This window comes from Scleropages formosus, chromosome 9 (genome assembly GCF_900964775.1).
Source record: "Scleropages formosus chromosome 9, fSclFor1.1, whole genome shotgun sequence".
Lineage (NCBI taxonomy): Eukaryota > Metazoa > Chordata > Actinopteri > Osteoglossiformes > Osteoglossidae > Scleropages > Scleropages formosus.
The window spans coordinates 10,230,432-10,242,931 of NC_041814.1; the positions used below are offsets into that span (position 1 = coordinate 10,230,432).

A 12,500-nucleotide genomic window follows, 5' to 3' on the forward strand; every position below is an offset into this window, starting at 1 on the left:
AGTTCGGAGACCTTGCTTGAATGCTGGAAGGGATTCAGTAGCGCTGAGGAACACGTGGAGGCTTGTTATTCAGAACCGATGGTCTTTTGATTTTGGGCTCTTTAAACTTCTCCCAAAGATTGACTTCCACGGTCTCATTTAGTGGCCTCTATACTATTCTTTTTCCCCGAAAAGACGTATATAGTCCAAATATGCAACAGTCATTTCGGGCCAATGCAGATAAGTACACGTCTAGGATAAACCATGTGTGTGACCAAAGTGCGGAGCCTTGGAGCCTGGTGCAGAACACGAGGCCCACACCGAAAGCCAACGCAAACAGTGAGAGAAAATACCCTACAAATTACACACTGCTATTTACACTTCCAAAGTCACAAATATTGTACAAGTTCCTCCGGTGTTCAGTTCTGCCCGCTCTCCGGATCGGCATGAGCCTCGCTGAGTTTATGCGCATCAAGGGATGCTGTCGCACCGACCGCTTTACTCCCAACAGGAACAAGGACAAATGCGGCAGTCAGCCGGCGTCCCTGAACCACGTACAGGAGAGACGGCGACCGCTGAAGACTCACCAGTCCGAGAGTTTCCTCCCTCTGGGTAAGATGCGTCGCGCTTTCATCCTCTCCGATATCCCAGCACAGCGTCTGCAGAGGAAGATGAAAAAAACATACTTGCATCATCAAATGGCGAAAGCCTTTAAAAGTCGACACTCTCCTCTTTCAAAGATGTACGATTCTCTAAAACCTAAAGCGGTAAAAAGTTACATCATAGTTTAAGACAGCAGAAGTCAGTGATTTTTTTTTTTTTTTTTTTTAAATCATGACTTTTGAGTTGCTTTGTAAATATTCTGTCATAACAAGACTTGCTTTACATGAGGGTTTGCAAACTGGATTAGGCAAGTAGTCGGAGAGGAGCGCGCCGCGCCTCCGCCGCACATTCGCGCTGCAGACCTCTTGCGCTGCCGCGTACGGTCGATGGCGGGAGGTGCGACGAAGCTCGATCTTCATCTGAATTTCAAAGCGGAAAAAGTAAACTGTTTACGCTACAACTGCAAGAAGTATAGTACTAGTCAGAAGCGTGAGTACATGTGGGCAACCTGGGTAATACTTGCACAGCGGAGTCAAAGCGACCTACGAGCGTCCGACATGTCTAGGAGTTTCTGCGGAAGAGCCGGCAAAACACGTCGGCCGAACTCCTGCTCGAAACTCTTGACCAGATGCCTTGTGGAGGAGTTTTAAATAAAAATGTTTCCAGCAGGTGTACTCAAAGTTTTGACTGGTACTCTGCATTTAGTTGCCCACATTCATGAACCGTATAAAAATATCTGCAGGTTCCAGGCAGCAGCCCCACTCCCAGCTCACGGACCCCCCGGCCAGTCCTCGGTCCCCCGTTTTCCGCACAGGCAGCGAACCCGCCCTCAGCCCCACGGTGCCGCGGAAAACCGTTTCGGAGACGCAAGCCGGACAAGCGATCCGAGGCTCCGACAGCCAGCTGTACCCCAAACCCCCACCGAAGCCCAGCAAGGTGCCCTCCGTGAAGCAGCCCCGCTCCCCGCGGCCGCAGCCCCTGGTGCCGCCCGCGCCTCCCAAGAAGCCTCAGAAGCTCCAGCAGCAGCTCGGTCCCGAGGTGAACCCCCGCGAGACGAACCCCCCCGGCCCCGACGGAGCCGCGGAGCCGCACCTCGGCAAGAGCTACGTGGAGAGGCTGTGGACGGAGGACAACAGGATCTGCTACAGGACGGCGGAGCCCGGCTCGTGCGGCGCGGTGGTGGACCGCAGCTCCTACCACAATGCCATGAGGGCCCTGGAGGACAGCAATGAGGAGGAGCGTGACGACGAGCGGCGCGTGGAGAAGGCTGACAGAGAGGAGGCGGAAGAGCGGGAGGAGAAGCCCGAGGGCTTCCGGAGGCCCGTGTTCGAGACGACGTCGGCTTTTCGACCCGGGGAGTTCGAGACCAGGCTCCTGCCCCCGGAGAACAAGCCCCTGGAGATGAGCGTGCTGAAGAAAGCCAAGGAGCTGCTGGTCAGCCAGGACCACAGGACCATCGCCGAGCACATCCTGCAGGCCGACTGCCAGGTACTCTCTGCTCTCCCCTACTCCGCGTTTTCTAGATGACGCTGAAGATGTCTCCTGTCGCTTTCCCTCAAGCATATTCCTTTGCGAGTTCGGTAGTGATTGCAGGCGAGCGGTCATTTCTAGATGGTTGCGAGGGAGACGGCTGACGCCGAGGTACGTCATGCTCGTCTGCCACACTGGCGCGAAACTGTGCTGCAAAGTGACGCCAATCAATCAACTCAGCCCGGAGTCCCAGGAATGTTTACGCTGTATGGAGGTTTTTTTTTTTCTTTTTTTTTAAAAAAAAAAAAAAAAAAAAAACAACCTCCATTGAAAATCCAGCTACAGTAAAACGCAGATCGCGCGCATCTCGTTTACTTTTAACTCAGTTTAGGAATCAAATTGGTCTCGGCTTTTCGGTTCACTAAAACGGAACACGGTCAGCACCGTAAATCCCCGTCTCCTGCAAATTGCGAGCGACTCAGCAAAGCTGTCATTACACAGCAGCGGTTCAAAAAGCAGGAACATGAGCTCAGCTGACACTTATGTTAATTTTCAGCACGTTTGGGAATGCTCAGGGACGCCTCTACGCTTCTGCGACCCGTTTAAAGTCCGTCCGTCGCGTGTAAGTCGCTTACGGAGGAGGAGATCTCGAGAGCAGAGTTACGAGCGCTGATTGCTCCCCGTCAGGTGGCGAGGGTCCTGAGCGTTTCTGAAGAGATGACACGTCAGATGGGAGTGAACTCTGGCCTGGAGCTGGTGACCCTCCCACATGGCAAGCAGCTGCGCCTGGACCTGATGGAAAGGTAAACGAGCCGCCCACTGCTGCCGTCACGTGCCGAAAGGGACGCGGTCGTGAAACTCACTTGTACCGTTGGGCCGCAGACACAACACCATGGCCATCGGGGTGGCTGTGGACATCCTTGGCTGCACGGGAAGCCTGGAGGAGCGTGCCGCCACCCTCAATCGCATCATACTGGTGGCCCTGGAGCTCAAGGACTCCATGGGGGACCTCTTTGCCTTCTCCGCCATCATGAAAGCGCTCGACATGTCGCAGGTAATCCACGAAACGCACGTGACCCAGTTCTCAGTCCACCCGGTGCGGTAACATGGATGTGCAGGAACTTCAGGAGGTAAACAGCAAATGTCATTATACCGCTGGCGCTGAAGTTGCAGGTGAGCCTGATGGCTCCAAGCCCGTTTTCAAAACTCTTGGTCTGTACCCTTACGTCTGTGGCCTCTACCGTTTGAAAACTTTCCGCGTTTCAATTTTGCACTTCTACCCTCCGTTGTGTTCACAGATCACAAGGTTAGACCATACATGGACCACTTTGAGAAGGAAATACACACAAACGGCCATCTTGTACGAAAAGTCCCTGAAGCCCTTTTTTAAGGGATTATATGAAGGCAATGGTAATGACAAGTTTTTATTTATGCATTTAATTAAATACATATATATTTTGCTCTATTTTCCATACAAGGTGTCAAAGGTGAATGAACATTTAATGGCTTCCGTAGATACAGCTTATGATTTTTACCTTGCGGGTTTTAGCCGGCCGTGGTACAATTCATTCCGCGGCATTTGCTGGCACTGATATCTCCTTTCCTCCGCATGGGCCTCCTCAGTGGACGTCCCACTGGGCAACACCACGGTGCCCCTGCTGATGCCCCTGCTGACCTTGATGGAGCGCCCCGTCGTGGCCTTTGAGGGTGTCGAGTTGTGGGAGAACAACGATCAGGGCTGCGAGATCATGCTGCGTCACCTGGAGGAAGCCAGGAGAATGGCTCACAACGCGGACGTCTACGCAACCAACGCGCAGCGCATCCTGCAGGGTATGACACCACACCTGACCTACGAGACACACATGCAGCGTTTACCCTTGAAAAATTTCAGATGTATCGGCGTGTCTGTTAAATCCTGAACGCTTTGTAATCTGGGGTGTGGCGATCGTGACTTCAGACAGTGATGTTCCCTTTCCCTCGCTCCTGTGTGAAGATTTCCAGCCCAACGAGGACATGTTGGAGATCTTCAGGACGGACTTCCAGCTACGGCTGCTGTGGGGAAGTCGCGGGGCAACGGTCAACCAGACAGAAAGATATGACAAGTTCAAACTCATCCTCACCGCCCTGTCCAGAAAGCTGGAGCCCCCCGTGAAGCACACTGAGCTCTGAACCAAAAACTGGCCATCAAGCGAATACTTGGGTAGCACCAACTCGGCGCATCTTCTGAACGTCTTCGTCAGAGACACGTCTTGTACTACAGGCCTACGGCTCTTTGTTGATCACCAAAATGTGCACAAATGGACCTTCCGTATTTTACTTACTGGACAGAATTTAAGTAGCTTTTAATACAAACTTTTCTGCTTTTGTGCCAAAACTGTAACTGTGAGAGAAGCAACTAGTCTGCCCTAAAGAGGCATGTAAATATTTTTGATGTACGACATTCATTAAGACCAGCGCTTGATTCTCACCACCCACCAATAAAACCTCTAACAACTTTCCTCGCATGGATCGTACACCTTTATCCAAGAGCTGCAAAGATTTGGGACAAGTAACAGGATACCATTGCCCAAGGTTCGATGTTCCCTAAAGATACGGAGGCTTCGTGTAAAAAGTATGCATATTTCTATGTGTATGGACCAGTTAATGACTTTTTGAAAACAGAAAAAAAAAAAAGTTTCCCCTTTGGTAAATTTGGGGAACAGTCAGAGCTTGTAAAAATGCAACATGAATTCAATGTGTAAATGAGGTACTTGAACAGGCACGGAGAGGCAACGTGTTTCCAGTTTAAGCATAACAATGCTATCAATGTGCATAAAACTGCTCCCAAATGATTTCATCTCAGTACGTTGCAGTTAAAGTAGATGTAACTAGTTCAAGTGTAAGGATGTAACTGCCAGACTGTAATATATTTTCCTGTCTAAATATAATTCACCTGTAAATAGTTACATTAAATTAATCTTTATATCCAGTAAAATTGAAGGTAAACTGCTTGATTACTCATTAGTTAGTAATAAACAATGTGTTTATCACATATAAGGCACTCCCTCTATTTATAGCCTGCATTACAGTCTTATACATTAAACATCACCATTTGCCATTTCATAAAAACCGTAAGTCATACAGACTGACTTGTGGATTGTTAAGTATAATCAGGATGTAGAGGATAATAAAAAGAAGTTCAAATGGCTGCCATTGCACCCTGAAATTTTACTTTAGAATTGAAAACACAATGGCCAAGGGTGCAAAGTGGTCAAATGTAATTAGTGCCTGCAGTGGAAATACATGTGATTTCAATTTAGATCTGTGACCATTGAGAGCGTATGTAAAGTAACATTACAAATGTTATTAAATTATGAACTGAAGATGAAAAGGGGAAGGTTAATAAAAGATGACGAGATAATGGAAAAAAAATTCTAGTCGTGTTTATTGTTTTATTAGAACAAATTCTCAGGAGAGTAGAATCAAAGTGTCTCAAGTAAAAAAAAAAAAAAAAAAAAAAGTGCTCAACAATATGCAGAAATTTTACTGCCATTGTATTGATTACTACAATTTAATCCATTTCATATTAAGCACTGTGGATATGCATTTACAGAACAAAGAAGAAGAAATTACATTAGTCATACACAGCTTTCCCAGTATACCCTGTTTTTTCAACTTATAGCAACCTCATTTGCAGAGTTTGCTCATTTTTTGAGAGATTAGCCTGACTTCTGGTAATGATTGGACAACTGGCAGTACGACAAATGCAAAACCAGGACAACGATTTGTTTAAAACTGACGTATTATTCCAATACGATGCATTACTTTGAATAGCATATGTCACTGCATTTCATGTTTCATTTCCCCTTAGAAGTAACACTGAAACAGCCGCCTGCATTCAGACACCTTGTTCACACATCTTATAAACACGAATAATGAAATTTAACACAAGGAACGCACAAAGTGTCGAGAGGAAAGTAATGATTTAAAAAAATAATTCACCAACATCCTCATCCCTCCTTAACTACCAGAACAACATTCAATGTAAGTTGAAGTAGGTCTCATCTTTCTACTGCAGTACAGTTCACACACAGTTCAGCAGTTCTTTCGAACACACTGAACACCACTCTGCATGTTATTAAAGTATCAAAGTAAAAATTTCACAGCTTTCAGTATTAAAGTTACAGGTCAAAACTAAATATCTTGGTCCTGACTGGCATTACGACTTCCCAGTCATATTCTCAAAAGACAATTTGCACGAATAAATGTGTGGAAAGCCAGTGTGTATTGAGCAATAACTTTGATTTTTCCCGTTTGCTTTGGGTAATGAAATACATCAGATTAATAGTGTGCCAGATACAACTACCTGTCTCTGCTTTATATGCTGAAACTAAAGCAGGATAATTTTGTTAGAAGGATATGCCACCACACAAGCGCAACCACCTTAGTGCTTTAAACGGTTTTTGAATGTACATTTAATATAATTTGTTTTAATAGTAGTTAAATGACACAATGTTTGAAGTATCAAAAGCACGTACATGAATAAACACAGAACACAGAATTAGAACGCGCGATGTCAATTGCTGAATTACTTCATTATGGTGCTGAAGAGACTGCAGACATTTCGAAGCGTGGTGGTAACTGCTGTCTAACTGTACAGATATACATACAGAGTCAGTTTCATTAATCTATTCATTCATTTATATATAAACGTGATAGGGAAAAAGTGCATTTAGTTAATATTAGACCAAATCCCTATTTGGAAGTATGTTTCGAAGAAAAGCATGTTTACTATGAGCTAAACGGCACAATTCTGAAAAGAGAGTAATTCACCTGATTAAAAACCCTATAAAAAAGTCACGATAGAAACACATTCAGTATGAAACAGAAAGATGTTAATACATATAAAGTCCAGTAATAAAACTAACTAAATATATACATATATGCATACACATACCCACATAAAAATGCATACACATGTTTATATGCATGACCACATTCACTAACTGATATGCTAAGGGTGGAGGTTTCGTAGGTGCACCGCTGATGGAAGTAGTTGGAGCTGCAGCGCATTCCCGAGTACGCTACGCTGAAGGAAGCTGCTGCATGGAAAGCACCGCAGTGAAGCGTCACACAAAGCGGACGCAGCACCTATTGGAGCGCTGCGTTCAGGCGCTCTTGTGCACAGCCTGAACCGACCTGGCACTCGTGACACCAGAGGGTAGCCAGTGTGAGTCACAATAAGGCATATGGTCACATGCCGTTCTGGACTGCTGACCGTTGGCTTTACTCATCCAGAGGAAATCGGAGGGTCTTCAAGATTTTGCCCACGGCTGTGCTCACGTATGGTGGAAGGATGCACTCTGCTGCTGGCTGGTGGCACTGCAGCCCAGGAACTGGTGCAGCGAGAGGCTCGGCAGCAAGTGGGGCCGCTGAACAGGCTTCCTGCAGTTGCTACAGCTCTGCTTCTAAACCCATCGTACTCATGCTCAGCACAACACAGACAACAGCACAACAAAAAGGGAACATTCAGGAATCAGCATGGGGACATACCAGGCTGGGGACTGGACACAAGATCATTAGAACAAGGAAATGGATCATATATTTAATTAAAAAAAAAAAAAAAAAAAAAAAAAAGACAAAATGGGTCAAGGGGTTAATCCAGGACAAGCAAAGGAACCATCCGCAATATGAACTCGACAAAATGATCATGCTGAAGCATGTTAAGGCGGGCATTTAGAGGTGGCACAGGCAGACACTGCGAACAGTGATGGGATGAGTGTGTGACACAGCGAGTGGTTAGTGTTGGTCTCTGTCTGAAGGCAATGAGCGGCTTTCCTCTGAGCCAAGGTGATGCAGTATGTTTGAAAGACTTCTCTTTGGGTTGTGGATACCACAATCAATAGGCTACCCTGTAGTTACCCACGTCGGCTGCCCGTTATGCAAGTCTCGTGCTCTGTGCTCCAGGCAACGCCGGGTGAGCTGTTAGAGAAGTAACCCCCCAGATGTCACAATGGAATGACGTTAAAGGGTAATGGACGTGTGCATGCAAACATGCAACCTGCCTCTAAACCTCTGAAGATGCCGCCATGCCCCTCCCCTAACCTATGAGGGCACTCCCACTACCAAAGAGATTCAGAACTGCATGTACCCTCCATCAATGCCTTGCCAAACGTGACCGACACCCACAAATCCACTCAGGAACCTGCGAGGGTCCAAAGGGGGACATAAGGGAGAGAAACAAGAGAAAAAAGCATTACAGGGAGGAAAACAAAAAGCAACTGCAGTGGATCCAGCTGAGCCCCGTCACCACTAAGCACACGCTAAACAGGCAGAGCAGTACACACCCGTACACAGCACAAGGGGGGGGGTGAGTTGTCTGGACACACTCTGGACAGCAGTTATGTTTACCAGGTAGAACAGCTGAAAATGCCATAGGAGAATTTACTGCAGTGCATAGAAACAACTGCAGTGGTAAAAAGCAGTGTGCAAAGAACCTGAATAAATTATTTCACATCCTGTGAAGAATGTTCAGGTCCAGAGGAAAACGCAGGGGACGAATTACAACATCATTTAACAAACCATAAGCTGATCTGAGCCATGTGCTTTGTCAAAAAAAATCTGGAACAACAGTAGAACACAAGGAGGATAAGTGTACAGCAAAAACAAATGAATCCAAAAAACACTAATGAGTGGAAATGAATGATTTAAAAAAAAAAAAAAAAAATTCTAGATATAGAGAAATATGAAAAATGTGTAGATTTAAAAGTAATCACTTTCACTAAAAATAAATACATCTATGAGCTGAGCTGTGAGCCTCAATCCTAGGAATACTTCACAGTGAAAGAGGAGCTGTGAGGATTCAGGCAGGGGCAATGCTGTGATGAGCCTTTCCACAGTCAGCTATAAAGTGACACACAGGAGTGTTTCTGTTCATGAGCTCACACAGTGAACAAGCTGAGCGCTGAGGTGCGATCAAACGCAGGCCAGGAGGGGGGGCCTCATATGTAGGTGACCGCACCTTTGCTGTTTTTCTCCAGCGTGATCTCCACGTAGGACGTGGGCACATAGCCCTCCTCGCCACTCTGCTTGCGTGCTCGTGTCCAGCCATCCCCTTTGTCCTCCTCGATGATGTACAGCACCTCGTCCTCCTTCATCACCAATGTGCCCTCATTCTGGCCTGAAATAACCAAAAAGTGGATGTTCATTTACAGCATAGGAACATACCATCAGATCATGGCTGGATGCCACATACTAAATCAGCAGAAGTGATCTGCAAAACATACCTAATAATATAAGCTGTCTTATTCTGAGAATTAAATTGTGATATATCTCACTATCAAAAAAAGCCCATTTTCCTTACCGTCAAAGGCATAGAGTGCTTTGCAGTGTCCAATTGCAGGAAGAGGATCATCGTCATCAAACTCATCATCAAACTCATGAGTGTCTGGTTGTGGGGGACCACGGTGCTCCTGGCTGGGGTCATCAGTATAGCTTCCCTCAGGACTAGAAGAGACAGAGGAATTAAGAACAATGTCTGCAGACTGAATTATCTCAACAGGATTTCTACCCCAATTTACAATGAAAAATACACCAATCATCTGAACCATGACCATTATTTTTACATAGTCACTGATATACTTGGTATCCAGTGTAATCAGCTAATTAACATGTGTCAACAGGCCTTTTGTTTGCACCTGTCAAAAACCTATCCCGGCCCAGACAAGGAACCCCAGACTTAGGACACTGACCAGACACTGACTGTGTACTGACCTCTCTCTGCCATGAGGAGTATGGTGATTGACCTCAGCACTGGGGCGTCGGTCTCCTCGCGAACTCTGCTTTCCTTCTACCTCTGACAGCCAGCTCTGCAGTAGAGTGCCACACCACTTAGCAAAAATTTTTCTGTCCACATATCCATACAGCTACCATGACATGCTGTTGTATTTATCAATCCAAAAACATAAATTTTTAGTTTTAATGGGTCTCTGTAATTGACAATAAATCATTCAAGTAGTAACAAATTTAGTCAACTTAGTTCAACAGGGAAAGACTTTTTATATATTAAAAAAAAAAAAAAAGGTACTGTTATTTATCCTGCAGGTGGTGCTAACAACTCTGAGCACTGTAAAGCAAAGCCAGGGTGCAATTCAATTAATTTTTAAAAGCTTTCAAGTTGGGAAGAGTTGCATCAATGATCAAACCTAGCCTGCATGTTCGTTACAGCACACACATCTTTTCCATGCACGAGCTACCGTACCCTCATTTTTCTCCATTCTCCACAAAATGCTAAAACAGAGCTGTTAACTGAAAGGGCACTGAAATGGGAGACATTTACCTTGGGCAAATCACAGGCCCCAACTAGGGTGACGTGGGGCACCGCGACTGTAGAACAACTGCTGGAGTCAACTTTAGTACCCCAGCATCTATTGCGTTAAGTTATAAAATGACACAGCACTTTGTGTGTTGATGTCAATCTTTCCATAAAGACATGGAAGAATAGTTTTTATAAATCATGAAAGGAAACAACCTATAAAAAGGCTGAAAAAGGGTAGAACAACTGTGCATGATGGACATTCTAAGTACCTCATTCTTGTGAATCTCTGAACGCAGACGCTCCATGTTGCAAATGGTCTCTGAGATCTTGGGCTGCAAGCTGCTGGGGTCGCCCATCTGTGGATTCTTCTCATACACATCTTTCATCTTGTTCAAGGCATCTCTGAAGGACAGAAAAACGCAAAAAGGAAATACCACCAGTGCAGTCTGCACATAAACACAGAGGGAAAACCAATCAAAACAAACTCTTTATGAGCAAAAAGCCTATATGCATGTTAATATTTAAATTTTTTTACTTCCTGTTCCTCAGAAAATGTTACAGGTATGGAATCTGATTAGCTGCACTCTTCTTTCTGTCACCTGGATGTTGACAGAGTAACATACACCACCCTTAAACTATATTAACAGAGCTCCCACCCAAGCAGTCACTGCACTCCCAAGCAGTACCTTTGGTCCATCTCTTTCTGAAGCTCTTTATTCAGCTCCTCGATCTTCTGCTGCAGCCGTTTCCGTCGCTGTTCAGGTGGAAGGTGACTGAAGTCCTCCAGTGTTGGTGCCTGTGAAAGTATAGAACCTTTGTTGAGAGCTCTACAATAAACACACGTTTCCAAGCATTATGTATTTTAAAGCCAGCATGGGAAGAGGAGAAAGGCAAGATAGTATTAGTGACAGTTGTCCTACCTATACCACAAACCAAACATCAACCAACAACTCCGTTTGCTAGCACTTCTGTGCAACCGATTCAAGTTTCCGATTGAACGCTTCCAAATCAGGCCAGCATACAAGTTCTTAGAACCTTATCACCTAAGCTTTGAACAGAGGAAGATATCTTGAATTTGGAAAGATGATAAAAGTAGTGTTCAAGGTGACTAGTTTGTGCACGTCTCATAAGCAGGGGAAGTACTGAAGTCTTCAATGTGGTGGCAGCAGAAAAAAGGGCAGACAGACACCTGAAGGACACACTGCATGAACTTCTTACCTGTTTCATTGACCACTGTGCAATTAACAGTTGAAGAAAAAAAAATGTTCACATTAATATTGAAGAAAAACCAAATACAGAAACAAAAGTGCTAAATACTTCAGTAGTTTCTGAATCTACTTTGACAACTTTTGCCCATAGTTTAATATCTACAGAAATAGCACGGAGTTGAGGAATGCTTTGCCGTAAGTGGTGCTCAGCTGGTATTCTTCTCTTTATGAATGTGACTTCACTGGAAGCAAAGCTTTTCTCTGGTCCTTCCTGGTGGGAAGGCTGCATGTAATAAAATGTTACCTTTGGGTTTCGGTGAGAGCCCCGCTCACCTGTGCACTTCCACTGGGCAGTGATTTACCTCTACCACCCTTTTAGAAAATTAAACGGGGCGCTGAGACGTTGCCAAGCGACGGCTCGCCTGCAGCTACTGCTAAGCAGTGCTTTCTCACTGCTCCAGTGTGACATCCATTTTGCTGTGTATAGTGGTCACAAGTGAACAGAAGACATGACAGTTCGCCACAGTAATCTCACCACCAATGCACTGTCACACTCTGCCCAACACATTAACTACAGAGACAGGTGTGATTTGAGGATTTACAATGACTCCTGCTATGTTAACAGTTTGACAATCAAAAAACAAACATTCAGAAATGATTTACTCCGCAGGAGAAAAACCACGGCACACAGTGCAAACACACACTAAGAACCTCTTACCCCTCGCTTTAGACCACGGAATGATGAGATCCTGGGTTTAACTGTTTTCATTTCAGACAGACAATATGCTATGGGATCAGTGGAAAACTTAGGAGGCAGAGTATTGCTGAAAGTAAGGAAGGGCCGGGCAGGGGGAGGGGAAGTCGGAGGGGACTAGGGTGAACAAACACACAGGACAATCAGTAGCTGGACTGAATGGATTACATATAAATGTGTGGCAGATGTG

General features: G+C 45.4%; 2 protein-coding genes across 7 annotated transcripts in view; one reads left to right on the top strand and one right to left on the bottom strand.

Moving 5' to 3' along the window:
• The window catches only part of bcar3 (BCAR3 adaptor protein, NSP family member), a 62,599-nt gene extending 54,931 nt beyond the window's left edge, over positions 1-7,668 (top strand). For all 4 annotated transcript variants that reach the window (XM_029254756.1, XM_029254757.1, XM_029254759.1 and 1 more), the window contains 7 exons: positions 491-591; positions 1,325-2,070; positions 2,740-2,855; positions 2,935-3,106; positions 3,351-3,462; positions 3,676-3,882; positions 4,046-7,668. In XM_029254756.1, coding sequence (XP_029110589.1) covers positions 491-591; positions 1,325-2,070; positions 2,740-2,855; positions 2,935-3,106; positions 3,351-3,462; positions 3,676-3,882; positions 4,046-4,221 — 1,630 coding nt within the window. In that variant the 3' untranslated portion in view covers positions 4,222-7,668. The remainder of the gene's footprint in view (positions 1-490; positions 592-1,324; positions 2,071-2,739; positions 2,856-2,934; positions 3,107-3,350; positions 3,463-3,675; positions 3,883-4,045) is intronic.
• Positions 7,669-7,753: 85 nt separating this feature from the next.
• The window catches only part of fnbp1l (formin binding protein 1-like), a 40,112-nt gene continuing 35,365 nt past the window's right edge, over positions 7,754-12,500 (bottom strand). Inside the window, exons 10-16 of one of the 3 annotated variants that reach the window (XM_029254760.1) lie at positions 12,275-12,427; positions 11,567-11,581; positions 11,035-11,144; positions 10,618-10,750; positions 9,805-9,899; positions 9,395-9,537; positions 7,754-9,211 (exon numbers count right to left, since the gene is read on the bottom strand). In XM_029254760.1, the coding sequence (XP_029110593.1) occupies positions 9,033-9,211; positions 9,395-9,537; positions 9,805-9,899; positions 10,618-10,750; positions 11,035-11,144; positions 11,567-11,581; positions 12,275-12,427 (828 nt within the window). In that variant the 3' untranslated portion in view covers positions 7,754-9,032. The remainder of the gene's footprint in view (positions 9,212-9,394; positions 9,538-9,804; positions 9,900-10,617; positions 10,751-11,034; positions 11,145-11,566; positions 11,582-12,274; positions 12,428-12,500) is intronic. The other 2 variants (XM_018726749.2, XM_018726748.2) reach the window with 2 other exon arrangements.